This window comes from Morus notabilis, unplaced genomic scaffold, assembly GCF_000414095.1.
Source record: "Morus notabilis unplaced genomic scaffold, ASM41409v2 Scaffold498, whole genome shotgun sequence".
Classification (NCBI taxonomy): Eukaryota; Viridiplantae; Streptophyta; class Magnoliopsida; order Rosales; family Moraceae; genus Morus; species Morus notabilis.
The window spans coordinates 29,154-53,691 of record NW_010358720.1 but is presented as its reverse complement, the minus strand read 5'-3'; the positions used below and the strand labels follow the sequence as shown (position 1 = coordinate 53,691).

At 37.3% G+C, this 24,538-nt stretch overlaps 4 protein-coding genes across 4 annotated transcripts; all 4 read right to left on the bottom strand.

The window, feature by feature from the left end:
- Positions 1 to 128: 128 nt before the first annotated feature.
- Positions 129 to 4,184, bottom strand: LOC21397026 (E3 ubiquitin-protein ligase ZNF598). Its single transcript, XM_024162391.1, has 7 exons — positions 3,833 to 4,184; positions 3,005 to 3,307; positions 2,648 to 2,856; positions 2,512 to 2,560; positions 2,310 to 2,399; positions 2,139 to 2,201; positions 129 to 2,017 (listed from the first exon to the last, which is right to left on the bottom strand). The coding sequence occupies exons 1-7, from the start codon at positions 3,998 to 4,000 to the stop codon at positions 392 to 394; spliced, it is 2,508 nt and encodes an 835-aa protein (XP_024018159.1). The 5' UTR covers positions 4,001 to 4,184; the 3' UTR covers positions 129 to 391.
- Positions 4,185 to 13,553: 9,369 nt separating this feature from the next.
- LOC21397024 lies at positions 13,554 to 15,986 on the bottom strand. The gene has a single exon (XM_010093104.2). The coding sequence runs from the start codon at positions 15,890 to 15,892 to the stop codon at positions 13,685 to 13,687; it is 2,208 nt and encodes a 735-aa protein (XP_010091406.2). The 5' UTR covers positions 15,893 to 15,986; the 3' UTR covers positions 13,554 to 13,684.
- A 1,314-nt stretch (positions 15,987 to 17,300) lies between these two features.
- LOC21397023 (tRNA:m(4)X modification enzyme TRM13 homolog) lies at positions 17,301 to 20,531 on the bottom strand. The gene is made up of 9 exons (XM_024162413.1): positions 20,403 to 20,531; positions 20,235 to 20,300; positions 19,795 to 20,097; positions 19,140 to 19,392; positions 18,939 to 18,996; positions 18,329 to 18,415; positions 18,064 to 18,198; positions 17,830 to 17,968; positions 17,301 to 17,713 (listed from the first exon to the last, which is right to left on the bottom strand). Exons 1-9 carry the CDS (start codon positions 20,480 to 20,482, stop codon positions 17,491 to 17,493), a joined length of 1,344 nt encoding a protein of 447 aa, XP_024018181.1. The 5' UTR covers positions 20,483 to 20,531; the 3' UTR covers positions 17,301 to 17,490.
- A 1,011-nt stretch (positions 20,532 to 21,542) lies between these two features.
- On the bottom strand, positions 21,543 to 24,305 carry LOC21397022. Its single transcript, XM_010093102.2, has 8 exons — positions 23,707 to 24,305; positions 23,540 to 23,573; positions 23,170 to 23,355; positions 22,791 to 22,880; positions 22,612 to 22,677; positions 22,300 to 22,394; positions 22,132 to 22,179; positions 21,543 to 21,904 (listed from the first exon to the last, which is right to left on the bottom strand). Exons 1-8 carry the CDS (start codon positions 23,991 to 23,993, stop codon positions 21,787 to 21,789), a joined length of 924 nt encoding a protein of 307 aa, XP_010091404.1. The 5' UTR covers positions 23,994 to 24,305; the 3' UTR covers positions 21,543 to 21,786.
- Positions 24,306 to 24,538: the final 233 nt, after the last annotated feature.

The window sequence follows — 24,538 nt, the reverse complement described above, 5'->3', positions numbered from 1 at the left end:
TGAAAAGGATTACAAAATATTTGATATGAAATATCAACTATGCTTCAAGATAAGTTTGAAATTATATAATCAATTGTTAGAAGAAAAAAAAAAGAATAAATATTAAAACTTAATATTAAGAAATAAGATTTTTTTTTTTTTGAAAAGAAAGGAACGAACTAATATGTTCAATATGCTGAGGTATCAAGGTAATGGTCCTAATAATAAGGGGCCTCAACTTAATAGAGGACTTAGGCCTCAACTTAATAGAGGACTTAGGCCTCAACTTAATAGAGGACTTAGGCAGTTTGCCTTGCCTTTACCCTTAAGCCGGCAATGCATTATAATTGTAGAACTTCACAAAATCTACAGCCAAAAACACAACATTGTGAAGATTTCCTTCCAAAAAGCGCTAAGAAAGGAGTCTATGACCTCCCCCGTTTCGCCAAACACCACTAACAGGTAACCCTCCAGCAGAGTTGCCATTCCCATCTAATTGCTCTTTTGTTGGATCCGAATCAGGATGTGGATCAGAACGATTAAGATCCAAAAGTGCTGCAACTGAACCATCACCTAATCTAACTCGATGGAATTTTGAGGTTTTCTTCCGTTGCTTACTCCCTCCTCCCCCCTCCCCCGATTTTCCACTAGCACTCGATGGCAAATCCGTCGAACCACCTGGTTTCATCAAGGGTTGACTATGATTATTCAATTCCGCGGGCTGCTCATTGATTATCAACTTTGATTCACCGTTTGTAGTGCGATATCCATCCTTCAACAATACCTCAACATTTTCTCCTGACAGGTTGTAACCTGATTGAAGTTTCCGTACAGAACTTAGAAAGTTATCTGCAAGTGTATCTTTAGAATTCTTGTCTTCAGCGACTAAGCCCTTTCCTTTACCTTTCTTCAAACCTTTACCACGGGCTGAGCTATTCCCCTGATCAGTATTGCTCTGAACTCTAGCATTGTAGGCGTCAATGAGCTCTTTTTGCTTTGCTGTCTCAGGACAGAGTCTAGCTAAATCAAGGACAAGATGCAACAAGTCAAAATGCTGCACATAATTCAGATATCTTTCTGTGTCGATTAAACCCTGACGATATTGTCCAGATACGTCTTTGAATGCAGTGTATTTGTCTTCATCAAATTCAAGAGCAGCCCGAATCTTTTCCACTAAAGACTTGTTTGCAGTGTGAACATCCTCTGTATTCGGCAAAGCCTGGTTACTCAAAGGCAGCTTGCGTGATTTTGCTGCTGCAGAAACTGGAGGGAAATCTGAAATTGAAGACTCAGTAGATCCTTTCGCAACCAGATTAGGTGCAGATGCAGAGTGAGTGATCCTGACAGGGTTTCCTGTGTCCCTTGAGGAACCAGATGATTGCCCACTGACTGTTGTGGGTCGAGCTCGAGTAAAACTTGCATACGTAGATGGACCAGGTGCATTACCAGAGTTCATCTTGTTCTGGCTTGAAGCGCGTGAGGTTCCAGACACAGCACTCATAGTAGGCCAAGCTTGAGACGAATTATTCGGTCGTAATTGAGGTCCACGGCTAGCTGCTGGCCAAGCCTGGCCTGAACTAAGAGCACTTGCATTGCGATTACTTTGACGACGACGAAGATGTGCGGCCATAGTGTTGTTAGGTAAACCATCTGAGTCATGTCTAGATTTAAGCTCACTGATGCCAGGTGCCGTGGCGAGAGGAGGAAAGGAAGATCCTTCTGGAGGTTTAAACCTTGACTTCTGCCCCAAAGCTTGAAGGTATCTAGATGATGATTCAGCATCAGTAGTAGCTAGTGATTCAAATGGATGAATGATTTCATCAATATCGCTTCCAATCCCAATATTAGGAGCAACTTGCCCGCCAGATGATGATGGTGCATCATGTAACGTATTATCTATAATGGCTGTCTCAAGACTTGCATGAATTGCCATGGAAAGTTGATTCTCAGAAAAATCAGGACGAAATGTCCTTCCTCTTCCTCTTCCTCTGCAATGATCTTGTTCATTACTGCTTCTGTATCTAAAGCTTGTTGGTATCTGTTACAGAAATTGGGAAGATAAGGAAATAAGAAACAAAAAATAGACGAGATCAAATTAATAATGTACAAAAGACAATTTCACAAAAATATGGAAGAACCAGAAAACACAGTGTACATGCCTGAAGAGCCGCATTACGCTTAGAACGGGACATATGCCCTCCATGTTCAAGAGCATTATGTCTCTGAAAAACAACCAAGAAAAAAAAATGTAAGGACTAGAATTCTACAAGTTGCAGAAACCTTAAAACCATCTACTCTAGATACATTTTTCTCATACTCCAAAAAATCACCTTCATTTCAGATTCAGATTGGAAGACAATAAACTTTTTAGCAAGGCAAGCCTCGTCTTCACATAGAAAATGGGATTGACGGAAATGTATCTGTCACAAAAAGAAAATTTCCAAGTAAAAACAAAGATATTCATAATAGACGACTATGCTTATACATAAGTTACTAAAAATGAATACGTGTACAATAGCAGTAACTACTTGCCTCCAGGTCATCATAATTCTTATAATACTCATATTGTCCAGGATGCTGCCTGCATTAAAACAGCACAAAATATATCTCAGCAACATTTAAGTTGAAGATACAGATACTTGATAAAATTTTAAACAACTTCCTTTACCTTTGGCATATATGGCAAGTGTAGTGTTCTGTAGACATATGTGTGTAGAGCTCATTATCCCCATAAAATGGGGTTTTACAGAACTCACATGTCGGATGCCCCGAGAAACCACCTCTTTCATTCTCAGTTCCATCCACTTCAGAGTCACCTGTGCTTATATGTTGATTCAGTTGTGCTCTAGTATATAACTTCTGTTCACAAATAAATACCTATATGACACCAAATAAAACAAAGCCATCAGTCAACAGACAAACTGAGTATAAACAAATAGTAGTGTAGGTAAATGTTTTTAAGTAAAAATAGAAATCTGATTTATTGCACGCATTAGCATCAATTCATCAGGGGATTAAACTCTACCTTCCTTCCTTCTAAGCATAGACTGCACATAAACAATCTGTGCTTGTGAAACAAATGACCCTTTAGCTGTCCAATATTCCGAAACCTCATACGACACTTTGAACCATCATTCTGTTGTTCCTCTATCTTATCGCATATACTGCATGAAAGCTTGCACATTGCTTTGATCATCTTGTAGTGATCCACATCATCGAAAACTGCTTGTGTGTCCTCATGATACCAGTATGATCCCACACGGCCCTCCTTCACTTCAGATGGCAACACCGAAAAGTCGCTAATCGTCCTTGTGTAGTCTCCCAAAGCCTGAACCAACAGCAGAAGCACACCCATGATAAAAATGACCAACGCAAACGTGTTTCAAACATAGAAATATCAATATTATGTGGATAAGATTGATAATTGTCAAACATGGAAGTTACAAAAAGCTTACACGAAACAGAAGGGCCAAACCAGAAAATGATAGTGTTGCATATCAATAAGTTAAGAGCAAAACATCACGAATGCATATGTATCAAAACTTCATGAGCTTTATAAAAGCAAAATTACAATTATTTCCTAACTTTCTCATGATGAGTATTGACTTCCATAAGTTAATTTCAAGAAACGGCACCGGAATTGAACCTCCGATTATAGAACGAAGTTAAAAAGTTAATCTTGAGCTAAAAATTGTCATATGAATTCAATGTAAAGCAAATTCTAGTAACAATTTGGGATTGCACAAATCGATCACCGATCGTAAAAACAACACATCAAATACGCACTAGTAATGAATGAAATTAGGAAAATTGAGATGGATAATGAAAATCTTATAAAATCGAAAACCCTAACCTTGGTGACGAAGATGATGTCGGACTCGGTCTTGCAAATACAACAGCGGCGATCATCACAGATGAAGCGGAGACGAGCGACGCAGGTGGAGCACACATCCCGATGACCACAGGGCCCGTAGGCGACCCATTCCAGAGAGTCGGCGCACACCGCACAGCTATCATCCATGGCTCTCTCTCTCTGACTGTCTGAGATTGAATTCCGGTTGTTGAAGGAGATGGCAGAAGGAAAGGGGGATCTAGGGTTACGAAAGGAGAATGTGAAATTTAATTCAATTATACAAACGTGTAATGTAAGGCTGTCCTCTAGAACAAACGACGACGAATATTGACCTGTGGGAAAAACTTTATATAGGCGGCGAAGAATAATCAGATTAAGAAAAGGATTCTAATTTCAAGTGTGGTTTTTCTTTTTATTTTCGCGAGAGTTTTTGGCTATTGTTTTCTCCCTTAAAAAAAGCAAAACCAATTTTATGCAAAAAAAAAAAAAAAAAAAAAAAGATTTTTATTAAAGAATGTTTATTTCATGAACGAAAAAATAATAATAAAAATAAATGGCTCTTGTATGCACATCTTGTAAGTTGGGTTTTCATCTTCCTTTTTTTTTTTTTTAGTGAAAAGGGTTTTTTTTTCTATTTTTTTAGGTAAAGGTTATTTATATATTGTTAGGTCATTTCTAACGATCACCTGATATTGGGATGACTGAAGCAGGTTGTTGATTTGACATCTATAGGCTATAGTTTGTTTACTCAAGTAACCGGTTATTACCAGTTGAATATTAACTGTAGCGATAGTTTATGCTTTATGGCTTCAATATAAATATAAGTCGAGGATATTATCATAGTAAATGACGTCATCATAACATTAAAAAATAACAAATATCCAAAAAAATTATTGTAGTTACAAATAACACTACTGTCAGTTACATTCTAACGATGACGTCATTTATTGTGGCAACACATTTAATTTTAATTCATTATTGCGAAAGCGATTGATACAAGTTTTATGCTTCATTTCATAGCCTGCCCCTAAGATTGTCCTAGATCAAATCCAACCGTTGAAATGGGATGATTGATCGTAGCAATAAAGTGTGAGGATTGAACAGTATAAAGGGTCCTACATATTTATGCTTTTATTTTTTAAGATTAAGATAAGAATATTAAAAAGTTATACTCTTTATTTTTAGACTTTTATACATTTAAATTTCAAATTTAACGATTGTTTTATGGTGGAATTTTGAATTTTAACCGTGGTTTTCTCAACTTACCTAGCTAAATTGTAAAAATGGAAAACCATCATTAGTGTTTGTTGAAGTAAAGCTTCTACCGTTGAAATTTACTTGCGTATTTGTGTGACACGTTTCAAAATTAAACATATTTAATTATGTTAAATTGTGAGTTTTTAATGTGTTTAATTTAATTTTTTTTAATTAATTAAATAATTTTTAGTATTTATAATTTTATCTCAAAAATTTTTAAAAATACACTTCAATTCTAATATATTTTCATTTTTTTCCATTTTTTCTATTTTCTTTTTTTTTTCTTTTTCTTTTTGCTTTTTTTTTTCCTTTTTCTTCTTTTCCTTTTTCTTCTTTTCCCTTTTCTTCTTTCCTTCCCGTGTCTGCCTCTCTCTCTCTCTTTCCTTCTTTTTCTTCACCACGGCAGCACTCTCTCTCTCTCTCCTCCTTCACCCATGCCGGCCAACTACCTCTCCGAGCTCTCTCTCTCCCGCCGGCCCTCTTCTCTCCCCGGCCTTCTCTCTCTCCGGTCATTTCTCTCTCTCTCTTACTCGGTTGTTTGGCCGAGACCCTAAAAAAACAGAGAGAAATAAAGAGAAACGAGCGTCAATCATTTTGAGGTAAAGCTTTCTTGAAAATTCATACTTAAATTTGAGTTATTGATTTGAGAATTTGTAATATTTGTTAGATTTAAATAATTTTGAGTTAGGGTTTAGATTTGAACAATTGTTGTTACAATTGAATTAAATTTAAGGGTTTTCAGTTATTGCATTTGTTGAATTGATTGGAAACTGATTTTGATGATTTCTGGATAATTTATTTTGAAATTGAACTTGAATTGCAAGTTTGACATTTTCCCTGTTTATGCTAGCATGTTGCCGAAATTTCGTTAAAAACTTGTTTGAGCTTAATTCGTTTTAGGAATGAGAAATGTATCCTAAGACATTGCTTTTGTGATAAAGCTAGCAAAGAAGATCGAGTATTAAAACTTTAAAGAAAGCGGAAGTTAGGATGACGAAAAGCTAGCTACAGGTTTGATATCTGAGAGATAAAATATTTTTCTTATATCCTTGTTAGTCTATTTTAAAGTGTTTTGGCTATATAAATGTTTTTAAAAGACAAAACTTGTTTGATAAATAAAAGTGTTTAAAGACAATAGCTTGATTATTGTTATTGATCTCATAATGAACTGATTTCAAGTTTTAATGAACATTTTTTTAAGATAAGATATCTTACGAACTGGTAAGCCCGTTGATGGCCTAGACAGGATATGGAGATTGTATTCTTGGGGGCAGAACCCGAAACTTGGACGGGCCACTACGGTGGTGATAAGGCCTTGCTTTTGATCGTAAGTAATTTATCATTAAATTACTTGTTGGTTGCCTATAAACTAGAACTTAAGTTTATTTACCTTTCAAAAAAGGTTGTTTGGTTCCGATTGATTTCTTTCGGGCTTGATTATTTCATTTTCTTTAGTTACTTATTTATTCAGTTTTACAAAACTTTATCCTACTGGGTCTTTCGCTCATTTTTTTCTATGTTTCAAATGTATTTAACCCTACTCAGGTGACGCTAGAAGTAGTGCGAAATAGGTGAGGAACTCAATTCTAGAAGCAAGAAACAGTGAAATATTTTCCTTCATTATCAGATTTATTTAAGGCATGTATTAATTATGAATTGTAAACCTTAAATTCTACTAGACTGTGGTTGATGTCAGTTATTTACTTTTATATACTTATTTATGTATGCACAAGTGTAACCCTGTGGATGCCGGAGGCTGACTTTTGATGTTAATCTTAACAGTTATTGTATTTTGTAAAGTCCGCCTCCTTTTAAAAAAAAAAAAAACTCAATTTCCTAAAATAGTGGGGTTTGTTTGGAAATACTTGAGTATCTGGATTTGAAATCAAATTTTGAACTGTTAATCGTTTAATCACTTCCTTAATCAGGTTTAATTTCTAAACAAGTCTCCACGTCACTAACTCATGTTGGGGGCATGATAACTTGTGATGGGAATATTTATGAAATTACTGAAAGAACCCGCAATAATTAAGGCTTTTAACATGATGCAAAAGGCTTTTATTTTATTTTATTTATTTAGTTATTTATTTTACTACATATTCTCATATAAATTCACTTTTTTAACTTAAGTTCTTAACTCGAATGAGCGGTACGAACGAGGTCTAAATATAAATATATATATATATATATATATTATAAGTAAGCTTTAAACTTTTTACTTTTGACATTTTAGAGCCCTAATTATGGGTTATTGATTAATGTCAAAATAAAAATTTAGAGTCTAAAAAACGTCATGTATTTTTTTTCCCACAATTATAATCATATATAACTTTCCATTGATGAATGAAAAGTAGGCATGCGGAGCAGGCTGGATTGGGTGTCATTCTATTCTCTTCTCATGGTGTTGTGGAGAAAGTTTGGACTGATGTTGTTCTGGCTATATCTAGCCTTGAAGCTGAGTTCTTGGCGGTAAAATTGGCCATTGAAGTTGGAATAGAGTTTGGCTCTCCAGTGCTTATCCATGTAGATTGCAAGGAGTTTGTGCAGTCTATATTGGATCAGGCCTTCTCTGGGATTGGATGGTTCTGTTTTCACTTAACGTATTCAGCTGATTGAATATGCTTGTTAGATCTGTTTTTACGCAAGTGTTCCAGAGAGTGTTATAACACTTTATGAAACATTGACGATTAATTGCGTCTTTTTAATGCAGAAACGTAAATTAACCAAGGAGGAAAATAATGCAGAATGTAAAAAACACTAGAGGTTGGTATCGCAATTCGGTTAAACAACCTACATCTGCGGGGCCACGCTCAGACAATGAACAATCCACTAAGTCTCAAGATTTACAGACACCAATCGGACTTATACACGACTAGTGTTGCAACTTCGGGGGGCGGGCATGCCCGCTGCCCGAAAATTTTCAGGCATGGCGGGCAGGGGCCTCTCGCCGCCCGACCACGAGTTTTTTCGGGTACGGGCTCGGGCAGCCCGAAAATATTCATTCCCCCGACTACCCGCTGCCGTGGAGAAGTCGTCCCCCGCCGTTCGCCGGAATTTTTTTGAATTTTCCGGCATTACCCAAAGGTGCCCGAATTTTGCCTGAAAATTTTTTACCGTTGCCCGAAAAATGCCCGAATTTTGAACAAAACGGATCTTTTGTGCCCGAACCCGAATTTTGCCTGAAAATTTAAACCCAACGGTCGGATTTCTTACCGTTGCCTGACCTGCCCGAATTATGCCCGAACTGCCGAAAAATATACTAGCCGTTGGACCCACATTTTTGGGGGAAAAATTTTTTTTTTCAACCCAAAAATTTTCCTATAAATACCCCCTCCCCCCCCAACCATTTTCCTCACCCAAAAACGCTCATTCTCTCTCAATTTCTCTTAATCTCTCTCAAATCTCTCTTAATCTCGCTTAAATCTCTCTCGATCTCTCTTAAGCTCTCTCAATCTCTCTTATTTTTCATAATGGCTTCTTTTGGTTATGGTGGTGATATTCCCATTAATGCCCAATTCAACATCAAAGAAGGGCAATTTCCTAATATTTTTCAAATGCAGGAATCACAAACTATGGAAAGAGTTGCTGATGAAACTGCAAATCCGACCCCTAGTGGACCTACTAGAGGTCGGGGACGTAATGGTGGTGGCACAAGTGGCCGTGGAGGAAGAGGCAAGCGGTAGTGCTAGTGCAAGTGTTGCAAGTTCTAAGAAGAAATGCAAGCGCACCTCAGCAGTTTGGGAGCACTTCAACACATTCGAGGAGGTCGACAATTACGGTAACATTAAATACGTAGCTCAATGTAAATATTGTGGTGAGAAATTATAAGGTAGCACTATTTACGGCACTACACACTTAAGAAGACACTCTGAAAAGTGTCTTCAAAAGCAAGGAGGCGGAGCTGATCTCCGCCAAATGCAATTATCATTTGACCGCCAAACCGACGGTCTAAGCATGTGGAAATACGATCCGTAAGTTGATCGTATGGAAATGGCACGATTAATAGCCACATTAGATCAACTACTACGTTTTACTGAACAAAGAAATTGGCAGCATTATATTAAAATTGTACATAATCCTAATGCACAATTTTTTTCTAGAACTACTATTAGGAAAGATGCATTAAAGTTATATAAACAAGAAAAGGAAGCATTAATCAACCTTCTACACTCTACTAGCGGTTGCGTTGCGTTAACGGCGGATATTTGGTCCACCGTTGCCAACAAGGATTATTTAGCTGTAACCGGACATTATTATAAAGGTTTTGATTTGGATAAGAGAATCTTAGGTTTTAAATGTGTTATAGGATCACATACTGCCAATTTAATATATAACACAATTTTATCTGTTATTGATGAATATAGTTTAAGAGATAGAATAATGGTCATAACATTAGATAATGCAACTGTAAATACTAAAGCAATAGAACTTTTTGAAAATGATTTAAGTTTATTCGGTAATAATGACATTTTCCACCAACGCTGTGCATGTCATATAATTAATTTAATGTTAAAATCACTGTCAGGTCATATTAAAAGAATTAGAGATAACATTGCTTGGATTCAAGGTAGTAATCAAAGAATACAAGATTGGTTTAGATTTCTACAAGCATGTAATCAAAATCCTAGAGTATTAGCCTTAGATATGCCCATAAGATGGAACTCCACTTACATAATGCTTGAACAATGCATCCCCTATAAAGATGCTATAACAAATTATGTTAGTGTAACATTAGGAACAGGATTTATAGATGAAACTGATTGGCAAATTGCCGAACTTTTGTATAACTTTTTAGGTAGATTTCACGAAGTTACCTTAAAGCTTAGTGGAACTTATTACCCAACTTCACCATTAGTGTTAGGAGAACTTTTAAGAATGTCTATTTTATTTAGTGAATTTAGGACACACGAGGTTTTAGGAGTTCCTATCGCCTCTATGGAAAAGAAGTTTAAAAAATATTGGTCTAAATTATCTACGTTGTATGGTTTCGGTGTTATTTTTGACCCTAGATTAAAATTAGAAGGTTTAGAAAATGGATTAGATAACTTAGGTGAATTTTTAGCTATCGACACTACTGACCAATTTCCTATTATAAAGGAAAAAAATATATTATATATATCTCTTACGAAAGTAGGTTTAGAAGCACACCCCGTGTTGAACAACCGCAACAACGAGACGACAATCCGCATTCATTCTTGAATGTTTTCGGGTTGTCTAAGAAGAAAAAGAAGACGACGACGACGACTCAAGGTCAAGAAGAATCTGGGAGTGGATCTTCATCAAGAGGTGGCGGTGGATTCAACGAGTTAATGGCGTACCTGAGTGATGGCTTAGTTATAGACAGTAGTAAAATGTTTGATTTGGTTGAGTGGTGGAGGGCACGAGCATTAACTTGGCCGATCATAACACGACTGGCAATGGATATTTTTTTATCCTGGTCTCCACTGTTGCAGCCGAACAAGCATTCAGTACAACCGGCCGAATACTTGAAGAACAGAGAAATGCATTGCAGCAGGATATTGTTAAAGCTTTGGTGTGCATCAAGGATTGGGACCGTTTCGACCAACGCTTACACGATACAGTCTTACCGGCAAACCAAGAATGGATCGACGAATTTAATATATTAACTTTTAATTTTCAAGACGATCCTTCTACTTCAAATTAAATTTTATTATTCTAATTTCTAAATATTTATTTACTTTGTAATTTCTAATTTGTATAGTGTTATTGTAATATTGTATAGACTTTGTAAGTTCGTCAAATTTGTAATTCATCCCACAATGATTGCACTCTTTTTTTCTTACCAAGTTTTTATCCCAATTGGGCTTTTCTTGGTAAGGTTTTTAACAGGCAATTATGAATTACAAATTTAAAAATCAATGAAGAAGTAATTTTGTTTATATAGTTGGTGTGTTCATTTAAAATTTCAAATTGTAATATACACATTGTAATTATACAAATACAACATAAAAATATAATATAAAAAAATTTGAAATTCGGGCAGCCGGTTGAGCATCAGGCAGCCCGACCGGGCACGGGCAGGCACCTCCTGCCCGAAGCCCATCCATGGGTAATTTTCGGGTCGGGCAGCCCGAATTTTCGGGCAGTTCGGGTTCGGTACTCGGGTAAAAATTTAGACTTTTCGGTGGTCACGGGCGGCTCGTCCAAAGTTTCAGCACTGTACACGACTCTCTCCTTGATGTTGTTGCCATCGTGTCAAATCTCCTTAATGTCCTTGTCCAACAAGCACCATTCGTCTTCAAACTGCGCAACAAACTCCTTTCGATTGGCAGTGCGCTTCCTCCCGAAAGCTTATAATTCTTCTCCCAAATGACGATCTTCAATCAACACTCAAGGCTCATAAAACTCACATACTCTTTCTCTAAAAAATATATCTCTAAAACCCATGGTAAATATGGCCTTGAATTGCTTTTATAACCGTAAAACACAAAAACCCACTATTTTCTCTTCCAAGGCCCTCCAAACTCACGTACACCCATAAGCTATATATATATAGCGATAATTCACGTGTAATCCAAGTCAAGCTCCAATTCAATGCTTTTTCCAAACAATCCAATAACCAATTTCAAATCCTTCTTAATGGGCTAGACTTAGGGGACGTTTGGTTCATAGATTCAGAATCATGATTCAGAACTATTCTTATTTTATGTGTGTTTTTTATGAGAGAAAATACTATAGCGAACCACGAACTATAATTCGAATCATGACACGAATCTCCCTTCCAAACGTCCCCTTAGTCTGCACACACACATATTACCTTATAAAGCACACAACCTTACATAAAGCATAGACTGCTCACTATTTTTCTTCGCGTTAGTGCACCCACATATATACAACACCAATAAATATATATATATATATATAAAGCCTTTATACCTTTTTCAGAAAACATACCAACTATACCAAATCTCATGTGGCCTCCCTTTTCTCCTTTTCCAATAATAAAACCACTCATCAAGCAATCAATTTATTTTTCTTTCCTCAAATAGATCTTATTCCAAATCTACAGGAATCTCCGTGATTTTATATAATAATTACATCTCTTCAAATCTCTGTAAATATCTCTACAAATGTCTCTGAAATAAACTTACCCAATTCTACTTTTAATGTCTAAAAACTTTTCAAATCCAGAACAATTAGCATATCAAAATCACCACAAAATCTGATTCTACATCAATCATGTACTTGACCCTATTTTTGAATTTTGTACGACCCATTTTCAAAAAATTGTCAACTAATAAAATCCCTAACAATGCTGGTTTAGTTAGTTGAATTTAGGTGGATTCCTAGAGTTGAAAATGAGTGAGCTGATTCCGTAGCTAAGTGGGCTATTAGAATATAGTCTGTAGGTTCTTTTAGCCTTGAGGAGGTGACGCCCTATGTGGCCACCATATTTTAGCCTTCGGACCTTTTCTTTCAATAAAGAGGTTTATTCAAAAAAAAAAAAAAAAAAAAAAAAAAAAAAAGGTTTTTTAAAAAAAAAAAAAAAAAAAAAAAAAGAAAGTAGGCATGTAACAACTTTGAAACCGACGACAGTTCTAATTAAATAATTGGACGAAAGTCTAATTCATTTCTTTTTTTAAAAGAAAAATTACATTTCATTAAAATACTAATAACAATCGTTTTAATACATTGCTAACCTATCAGAGGGACAAACGCAGACTTGAGGTCTGAAACTGAAAAAACACCTTGGCACACTAATAATGAGTGGACTGAAAGCTCGACTGGAGAAAACTCATCTCTTCAACATAAACTATAGAGCACTAGAGGGGCATATCGTCAAAACTCACATAAAGGGGACATCTACACAGCATAAAAAAAATTCTAACCGCACCAAGGCCACCCTATCGCCATTAAGCCGAATACCTAAATCTAACAAAAAACAACAAACCATATGAGGGTCTAGTGGGGAAACCACCAACTTTAGTACAAACACAAAAGTTACAAAAAGACAAAAACCTCTTACCACCGTCGGTAGAAACCTCCGGTGAAGGGCATCCAACCAAAGGGCCATCGAGAAAAACAACCAACGAAGAGATCTCAGTCACTAAACGGAAAACTCCCCTGAGATAAGAGATCGTCAATTTGGTTTCCAAGCTCTTAATTGGTTTATATCTGTCCAAACGAAGCCATCACACCGTACACCACTACTATCAACGAGAAGCCCACGACGAGACGAGTCAGTGAACCAAATTTCACGCCGGGAGTCCGGCGACGCGCCCGAAAGCGGTGTCGGAGCTTCGGCCAACCTCTGCTTTTGAAGGGTGTTCTCACTCTCTTTAACTCTCTCTCTTAACCAACGAATAGTGATGGTATAAGATTCCAATTCATTTCCGACACATTCAGGTTTTCCAAATTCCTAGACGATTTATCTAGCGCGGCATTTACTTCATCCTTTAATTTTGCTGCTTATAGGCTATTGTCTTATTCATCACAGTTTGTAAACTCGACAGTTTAATAAAAACTTTATTGTCTTCCGGCACACTATACACATTATTGTTTCTTAAAATAACAAGAAAAAAAATGCACACTACAAAAAGAAAAACAACAAATAACAAGTGATGTGTAGGATTTCTAGATGTCACAAGTGATCCAAAGAGGTTCGTCAAACTGACCCCTCAACTCTTCCCCAACCAGACGATCATCACCGGCCAAACTCAAGGGCCCCATGTCCACGTCATCACGCCCGAAGTTCTTCCATGCTGGCGTGCCATTCTCATAGCCATTCCACGTCAGCCTCCTCAGCCCACTCCCATCCAACCTCACCATGTACAAATCCCCGTACGGCTGGAACTGATTCGGCCACGTCACCGGCTCCGCCGTTACTCCTCCCAAATTAGCCGTGAACAACAACCACTCACCGTCCTCACTAAAGCACACATGGTTTATCCTCTCCCTGTCCGCGTCTCCAGAACCCTCCGGTCCAGCCAAATAGATCCTCCTTAACTCGGAGCCATCTGACGTGATGACGTAAATGTTGAACGCATTGACATCATCAGGATTGTGTCTGTTGGACGAGAAAGCAATGAGATCGCCCTTAGGCGACCAACACGGCATCGTATCGATCCACGGACCGTCCGTCAACTGCCGTAGACTACCGCCGTCAAACTCGCCGTTAACAGCATCGAGAATGTAGAGGTTTTTGTGGCCCGAACGACCTGAACGGAAGACGAGCGACTTGCCGTCAGGAGAGCACGACGGGAAGGCATTGTTCCCCGTCTCTTCTCTCGTAAGTATCTTTACATCGCACGTGATATCCTTATCCCCTCGATCACCGTTAATCTCGGAAGAGTCAAAGTCAAACGTGACCCGTGCAATCTGGACCGTTGCTTTTACCGACTCGAAGATTGGGCCAATGGAAGTATATATCACGTGTTTCTCCGTCGGACTCCACGAGTTGTGAAACGCTGTACGACCTCTGATCAATGTCCAGCGTTTCGAGCCGTCCGATTTGACGATCGAGAGGCCGTCGAAGATGGCGGGGTTTAACGCGATCAGATCGCCGTCGGGAGAAAAAGACGGGAAAGAGCCGTTGAGTCTCAACATCCGGAGGTCCTTCAATGGAGATGCGACGGGTTCAAGGTGGGGAATCGTCTTCACGCCGTCTGTTTCCTGGCCTCGGAAGCGGTGGTATCCGACGAGCTTGGAATCGGGAGAGATGAACGGGTTATAATGGTGGAAATTCGGGTTAAGCGACTCAGTAATAGGAGAAAACGTCTTTGACTCAGTATGGAAGATCTCGATGTGGCGAAAATCGCTGCCGCGCCGCCGTGTCGCGACGGTGATTCTCTTTCCATCGTGAAGAGCCGCCGGAGTGAAGCAGTGGACACCAGGCGGCGTGACTCGAATGGGATAAGGGATCGGGAATTCGCGAGAATCATTAATAATTCCAGGAAAATCCACTCTGAAAATGCTCCACCAGCCGTCGTCCGCTTGGCGGTGGAAGTAAATGGCGGAATCGCCACACCAGGACGGCCAGCCGCCTCGTTCGCAGAGGATCACACGCTTGCTCGGATCGGACGCGGCGAAGACCACGATGTCGGTGCGGAGCTCGTGAAATTCACCGCCCCAAGGGCGTGAACCGTACGACGCGACGGCGACAAATTCGCCGGAGAGAGAGACGGCGGGGCTGTAGTCGGCGGATCCTTGAGGCGTTAGCCTGGTGATGACGATTTCATCAGGATTGTAATCTCCCTTAATTAGAGAAGTGGAGTACAAAGCGGACCAGCTCTTGAATGGCTGATCGGGGCGTTGGTGAGCTGAGATGAAGTAAAGTTTCCCATTCTTGAGGACGGGACGGTCGTGGAAGAGGCTTTCTGGGACGAAAGGGAGCGATTTGGGGCGGGGGAGTCCTGGACGGGTGAGGTAAACTCGAGGAGAACCGGTTCTCTCGGATACGAAAACGACGTCGTCGGAATCGGAAAACTGGCCGTTGAAGTTGATGGAGAGGGCGTCAGAGAGGCGGCGTTCGGGGCCGGAGTGATCGAGAGGAAGGGAGAAAAGGTCGAAGCCATAGGAGGGCCTGCCGACGGTGGTGAAGACAATGGTGCCTTTGGGATCCATTTTTTTATTAATAAATTGTATTGTACGAGTAGAAAGTGAAGAAGTAATATAGCAGCACTGAAGTGAAGTCTGAAAAGTGTTAGAGAAGAGGATATGAGGAGTGTGTTCTGGGAAGGGATTGGTTTTATATAATAAAAGGGATTGGATATGGTGATGAGTCGGTTGATTCGAGTGGGTAAGGATGGAGAGTCTTGTTTTGCGTATGAGATGACGTTGCATTTTTTCCTCTTCTTTGTCTCTTGTCTTTCTTACTTTTCGCCAAACTTCTAAGCTCTAGTTCATTTCAGAAATGAAAAACCAACAAAACTAGCTCTGCTAATAATTTATTCGATGTCGCCGCATATTGACGACATCAATATCTTGATGAATTTCTTTTTTTCGTGTGTCGTTTTTCTAATCTGCCGGAATTATTTATCTTTCCTACTAGACGTGTTTTCTTTTTTATTTCTTGCTTTTACCTGCTTCAAATTTCCTGGAGGTAAACGTTACTGACTTGCCAACCACGCATGACCCAACTCAAATCCAAATAAAATCCGACTTCACATCAGATTGTTATCTAGCTATCCACGCATTATCAGATTACAAATCAAAGTCCAATTTGCTTTTTTGACTCGCAAAGTTCTTTTCTCACTTGTACTTTCGTCTAAAATACATAAAATTAAATAAAAATTATAAGCCACGTGCAAAGCATGTGATTACTAGAAGACGACAGTTGAACCATATATTTAGAAAAACGAAATTGGATGTCTAGAAGATATGGATGCTGCAGAGCAATGGTCCTCTCCGTCGCCGTTAGAGTCGACTGTTGAGTTTCAGCAAATGAACATACTTTGTCCACTCATTCTTTCTCTGCAGCATCCACCAAAAATTGTAATCAAAAAATTCATTTGTGCAAGACATTAACGTATTTTCATGCTGAACATACGATGTAGCACAATTCATAAGCAAGAGAACTCTCACATACACATACATCCTCTATAGTCTCTTAACTTTAATCTACTTTTAATTCAATTGCCTATTTTGTCATTGTTAGGCTTGGTTTCTTGATCAAAAACCAGGGAAAAAAAAAAAGAAAAAAAAAAGAAAGAAAAGAAGCCCTTTATATCATATGTTATAATATGAGTTGAAAGGAGGGACCCACCTTCTGCCAATATCGAATGTTTATTTCTGGACTGAGAGTCTGTACAGTTTGAACATGACACCAGCTCCCTATAAGCCTGAGAAGCAGGAAACCATGCTTCGAAACCATACTTCTTTGCATATCATATGCTTGGCCAAGGTCATGTAAGGTATAGTCCAAGCAATTAAAAAAAAAAAACAGAGAGAAAAAAAAAAAGTCATGCAGACTAAATCGTAACAAACTTTAAACAAATTTGATAAATCAGTTTCAAGGAAAATTTATTACCTTAACAATTTCCTTAACAGTTTCAAGGAAACAACTTATTTTTCATATATAGACTCAAGTTCCCTGATCACCTAAGGCTCTTTCCACAAAATCTCTGTCATTTTGACATGCTATGGAAGTTCAATACAACAAAAATAATATTGCAAAAGTCTTTAAGTTACAATTTGTGACTTTTATAAATAAATTAAAATAAACTACAAAAAGAATTTCAAGGGGAAAAAAGGAAAAAAAAAAAAGAGAGAGAAAAAAGAACCACCATTCTGGACAGAGATACACTTAAATTTAAATCTTTTTTTTTTTTTTTTTCAAAACGTTCAGATATGATTGTTATGTAATCTGACTGTTATGTAATCTGACTATCGAGGACCGCACAATATCATCCAAAGAAAAAACACAGAAGAACAACAAGATCTCATAAATGGTTGATGCATCTGGCAATAAGTAGATGATTCTCAGGAGAGATGGTAGATGGGACATATTTGACAAACTGTGTATCTAATCCACATTCCTTCATCCACACCATCCTTCCCATGTCAATTATTTGCTTGCACTTAAACCCCAGTGCCGCCCTTTCAGCTGCTTTCATGTTCCTTATCACTTCTTCAACTCCTCTATTCTCACTAAAATTTGTCTCCCTGTCACAACATATTGCGGCAATTGTAAATAAACCTCTATAAAGGAGGGAGACGGAAATAAGACAAGATTCTGACTGATGCTCAAAGTATTACAAAGGCAAGTTCATGAAAATTACATGGATTGGGAATCCAGGCTGCAATTATTAACATCGAGAATATCTGAACTATGATCAGCATCTACTGCCCAACTGGTAAACCATGTGATTGCGTGGAAATCTTCCTTTGTGAACCCCAAATTTGAAAAGTAGGTCTTATCTGCAGGGCAATCAGTGTATCACAGAAAGTCAGTTTAAAACCAATGAATATTTGCAATTCTCTTGCCAATAAACGTGTTTAGATAAGTTGGTTACTTATGTAGTTCTTCCATTGGCAAAGATGATGGCAACATGTGGCTATAGCTAGACCTCTCAGGTTTGTATCAACATCGCTCACTGGAATATTTTCTTGGTCACAGTACTTCACGAGGCAACATCTCAGAGTCAAATCTGCAGCAATATTATTGAATAATATTTAGCAAATTTGAATGGTAAGAATTTACATATTAGTTTATTCATCAACTGTGATTATTAGTATGTATGTCATAGGAAAGTTCAAAATGAAATACACGCTGATTACCTGTTGCAGGCCCACAGAGATGTTTACCAATAGCTAGGTAAGGAACACCCCGTAGAGACTCAACAGCCTTCAAGTTTAAATCTTCAACTGTAAAGAGAAAGTTTGTAATGTAAGTTTAACAATGTAACAGAGAAATAGACAACATGCTAAGTGGGACTTGATATCAAACTCTGCATCCACATCGGATGCAATGCTATTGAATTATTTGCAAACCAAGCCAAGTTTAGTTGTGGTCTTCTACTTAATTCATGCCATGAATATCCATAAATTTCCCACGTGAGGAAGAGATATAGGAAAAAAAAATATGCCACACTCTGTAATGTGAATATGTAATGAACTAAAGGGAAAGCAAATTGAGGGCATGCAGCTTAAGTCGAATAGCAAAACCATATTAAGGGGGTCTTTGACATGCAGTAACTGATAACTGATAACTGTATTACTGTTTCAAAAAGATCAAGATACAAGCATTACACCCTTTTCTTTCGCTAGGAAGGAACATACTTATAGTATACACAAGAGATTAATATTAAAAGATCAGGATAGGAATTACGAAAGAGAATGAAATTACAAAACTTCCTTTTAAAAAAATTGGGATTTTGGAAAACCTTACTGTCAATTCTCAAACGCTCTAATATCAGTCTCTCTTTTTGTCGCAAGGATCGATCAGCCTAGACATAGCATTGGCATGAAATGACAAAAAAGAAAGTAGAAAGTCAATCAAGGTCCAAAACTAGTGAATTTCTTAATTTTTATTATATGAAGTATCTAGGCCCAAAATGCACTTTTGTTTTTGGCATTCGGACCAACTAACCTTTAGCTTGTATGATTTCCTCTCCACCAAATAGACCTTTTGGATTCCATAGCAATCAGCCAGCATTTGTGTCAAGTACCCTCTTCCTGCTCCAAACTCAACCACCGCAGGTACACCATTGCCATTCCCAAAGAATCCATCATGATCAAACCCCTCACTTTCAATAGAATTTTTATCCAGTATCCCAAATTCTTCCAGGTTTGCAAGAATCGAGGCCTGTTGGGCCACATGCTTTTCTTGAAATGGCAATTTCCTGCAAACTACTACTCGGTTTAGATAACCAAACAACCCGTAGCAAAACCACAACAAAGAAAGGGGAGAAATAACAATCCTCTCCTGTGTTTCATTACATTCGACCTTGCATTCTCTGGAATTACAAAAACATTCCATCAAATTTCATATTATCAAAAATCTTTCTTTCATAGACTTAAATGTCCTAAATTTAATTTAACAAAGTTTAAGGTTTACCTTACCAATCACTTTCCATATAACTATCCCTAATTATATTTGAAGGCAATAAACATGTGTAATTTTGATCGAATCTTAAACGACAAGGGCCAAGCAATCTACATAGGTACTAATTATTGAGAATACAAGCTTTATAATCCACTTGCACTAAATGAAAATGCAGTGAAAATCGAAGTTCATAGATTACCCGTCAACTTGTCGTTTAATCCAAATGCCGCAAGCTTCTGGTACCTTATACGAGTCCCGAATATAGTGGCGTATGGATTCATGAAGGGACTCGATTTTTCGAATGAGTTCAGAGAATTGAGCAACACTCATGCTATAAACAGCGTTCCTCTTCAACTCTGAAGTAATCATTTTGCCATCTTCTTCTGTTTGATTTCCAGAATTGATGCCCTTTTGATAATAAGGTTGGAGAGTCAAGGATTGAACTTGCTTCAGTAAAGGGCATCTCTTTACATGTCCTTCCAGATTTTCTTTAAGTACAGAGCTGAAAAATCACACCGGCAATAAAAGGGAAAACAAAAAGAGTGAGGAAACTAACCAAAAATCGAACACAGAGAATACTTTTCTTCGAAAATGACTAATGTGAGATTGTTAAAAATAAAAATAAGAAGAAGCAGTTACTGTGAAGGGTCGATTGGGCATGGGATCCACTGGTCATCGGACCTGGGTTTGTGGTTGCCGCAGAACCTATCGAAATTCCATAAATATAACATATTAGAGAGAGAGAGAGAGAGAGAGAGAGAAATAGGCAAAATCAGAGACTCTAAGGACCGGAGAGAGAGAACTAACAGGGAATGATGGAGGCAAGCATTAGCACAAAATCGGTTCTTTTTGGGAAGCCAAAAATTGCAGTTCTTATCGACCTCCATTGTTGCTCTGCTTGATTAAGCCGTCAATGGTTTGTCTGGGACAACTCTAGTGGTAATATTGTACAGGATTAATTACAAAAAAACGCCTTGAACTATATTTTTTATAATACTTTATTCTTAATCTTTAAATAAGAAAATATTAATAAAAAAGTCCTCTCGATTATATTTTTTTAATGAAGATTCACATTTAAGATCTGTTTAATTCACTGATTCGAGTTTTTAATTTAAGTTGAGATGTAATTTTATGTGAGAATTTTAAATGTGACTGTTTCTAAGAGCATTTTACTGTAACAAAACTCAAATTTTAAAATCAAATCAGTGAAATGAACAGACATTAATATGTTATTTTCTATTATTTAGAAAACTCTAAGGTTTAAGTTTTAGTTTAAATTTAAAATTTTAATTATGATACATTAATTATTAATTTAATGTAATTTAAAAATTTTATAAATTTTTTTCGTAGAATAAAAAAGTTTATAAAGTTTTAATTAGTTTAAATTTAAATTAAATTTTAAACCATAGAATCATTACAATATCTTTAAAATAGTAAATTAAATGTCAATTTCAGTTAAAAATTTAATGGATGTAATTCATCAAAGAGAATGTAGGCTACATACAAGTGTTATAAAGAGTATAATTCAAAAAGAATTTATATAATTAATCCTTGCTTAAGAATAAATAATTGTAAGAAAAAATGGAAAAAAATTAGCTAAATTAGCATTTTTTATCATTTGCCGATCTTTTTCTATTTTACGAAAATAGTTAAAACTTCTTCTTATCTTACGAAATGATTTCGTTGACATTTATTTAAGCTTTTGCTAGTGTATCGGTGTAGCTTAGAGTTCCATGTGGGACTTAGTTGAGAGCTATTGGGGACAATCTATATTCACAACAATAAGTGATGGCTTATCATCTCTTCGTAGATATATCTTGGTATCGCTAATTTTCTTATATCACGTATCTAGACAATAATGTTTTTTCTTTCTCTGTTTTGGGGTTTTTTTTTTATCCCCTTTTTAAAAAAAAAAAAAAAAAAAAAAAAAAAAAAAAAAAAAAAGTCATAATTTATTGTGTTTGAAAGTGCAACATTCAACCGCTTCGATTCTACTTGACTATTCTTGTAGAGTTTTGAAAGCAGAACATGGTTTATATTCACCCTCTGCATAACTCCCATGGTGTAAGAAAGGCAACAATGATTTTGCTTGAGAACGTGTTACAAAGCAACGTCCACGATGTGGATTAAATAATGACCAGAATGTTTCGTAACATCCTATTATAAGTTCTGAAACACAATCAGTTCTTCACTAATTTAACCTCACAAAAGCACGAGGAAACAATCTGGGGAGAAAAGAATTCTTCGCTTTGACAATCATGGCATAAATCCCATAACATGGAACGTGAAACAATGCCATCCCAAAATACCTGTAAGCATGAAGGACTAGATTAGTTTAAGAAGATGCAAAAACATATACAAGCACGGAGAGGAATTATGCGGTTCATTCTTTGTATCTGCAATTGGAAGTGAAGTTACACGAGGTTGCATGTTTTCTATAGCCGTTATTCCCCGTAATCACCTCAAATGTCAGAGGTCAAATGTTCAAATCGAGGAAAAAAAAAAAAAAAAAAAGTAAAAGGTACACACATCATACCATAGGGGCGCCAATGGCGTATTGAGCTCGAGAAAAGGATATGGCCACCTACAATGGCCAGAAGTAGAACCAATTAGGTCCATGATATATATGTTTTTTAAAATATATAATGATGCTATTAAACCAGTATAATGAACAATGAAAATTCAAAAAGTTGGTTATTCTTACCATGTCATAAAACCACACGCGTGGACGATCCATTGGAATGTAATGTAGAGGCAGCTCCACAGAGCAAAATATGCAAATCCGGACCAGGTAAACGGCTGGAAAAAAATACGCAAGTCGTCATACTTGTTTCAGTTTACGTGGTAATGTAATAAAGGTTAGTAAAAATAGAAAATGTTTCTCGATTCAAAAGAAAAAGAGAGAGTGTTTTTAACAATAAAAGCTATATCTGCAATGAAAAAGTAGCCATAACAATAGAAAATGTGATTGTTGCACACGGCATAAGTAGGTTTCCCAATTCATAGAGATACTTACAAGGCCATTGAGTGCAGTATCCCCAATAAGGGAAACAGCATTTACAGTGTGTATAGCACCTATCAACTGCCAACAGCAATCAATTTCAGAAGCACTAGTATGTTAATGTACTTGAAGAAATCAATAAAGACATGGATCTTTGCTGGTGATCGGATTGATTCTAAGTGGGGCCAACTCACCAGGGTTAGTTCAAATTGCACGTTGGCTAGTAATGGAACTAAAAGACACCAAAATACTAGATCTGTCAACACAGAAGCGCCTGCACAAGTCTGTCATAGATATCATATATACATATATATATATATTATAAGTTTAGTAAGATTCGTTAACCAAACATCAACACGTCAACAAGATGGTATAGGAAATGTTCAATTGACAATTCAGCATATATAGTACTAACACTGATCAGTAAAAGAGAAATTACACCAATTGACTTAAACGACATTAGAGACTTTACAGAAAAGATACACACCAGACCATGAATCGACGAATTTATCACGCGACAAAAAAGGTAAGCAAATGCGAAATGTTTAATGGAATTAATCCTGGAGGACTAACCTGATACATCGCTTGCATTAGAGATCCCCAAGATCCAGCGTTTTGGTGAATCTCCTTTTGGGCATGGGCGCTTTGTAACTTAATCTTGTCTTTGAATTCTTCCTCCGTGTAAGTGCTCGCCCCATCTTCAGATGGGACTTTCTTTCTGGACATCCAACATCCATACGCTGACACACCAGTTGCTACCTGCACTCAAGTTTATAATAATATTTTTAAACCAAAACTTGTTTGGAGTACTATTACTATTTTATCGCTCTGACACGGTACAAAAGTTCTACCATATTGGCAATTTTTGTTGTCGTGATTGCAAGACATAATAGATAGCAAAGTTAGAAATTAGAATAATTAGTCAAGATGGAGCTGGACATACCGCAAAATAAAGCACAACTAAGGCAAAAGTCCACCTGTGGATTAATAAATTCACACAACATATAACATAAGGGTAAGAGCCGTAAGAGTAACCTCAATTATTAAAATACCCCATAATTGAGCTTTAAAGAATAAAATAGTGGAGAAAGAGAAGAGAAAAAAACTAACTGGGTGTAGAAAAAGAAGGCAAAGGCACCAGTGATAGCAACCATGTTATAGAGCAGAGAAGCCAAGAAAAGAAAAGAAAAGGCTCTGTAGAGAAGAAGCCAAAGAGGATTGAGATTTCTCCAACAAGAATTCCACAAATCAAAGGATCTGAGGACGGTGTGATTCTTCTTATTGTTCTGGTTTTTGATGTAGTTGAGAGCCACCATGGCTGGGATGACGATGATTGCAGCGCAGACAGGGACTTGCCATTGGACCCAGTACTCCAAACCTTTCTGCTGCTTCGACATTTCGTTTCAGAGACAGACCCAGGAAGGAAGAAACCTTTTTTTTTTTTTTTTTTTAGGAGTTCTGAATGTGATGATTGAAAGTGAAGAAGGTTAGTTGAGAAAATGAAAATTGATGATATGAAAAATACGAGGAGGAGGATGTCCAAGTCAAGAGAATGGCCAATGAATTTGTGTTGCTTCTGACTGTCTCATCTCACTCTTCTCTTCTCTTCTGTGTCTGTCCGTCCGTCTGTCTGTCGGTCGGTCTTTGGAATGGGAATGTCTTCGACGGCATCACACGTGCGTTGAGTCCAAAAAGGCCCAAACACAAAATTCAATTCTAACCCCGTAGTTGTTGGACTAGATGCTTAATTGGGTTAATTTCACTTTTTGGCCCCCAAACTATGCAGGTTGTCCTATTTTGACCTTTAAATTTTAAAATGTTGCAAATCTTACCCCCAAACTATGTGTATGAGGCAAGTTCAGGGGTCAAATGGAGCAAAGTGCATAATTTAGGGGCTAAAAATAAAATTAACCGAGAAAGAAATGTTAGATATCTTTTTTCA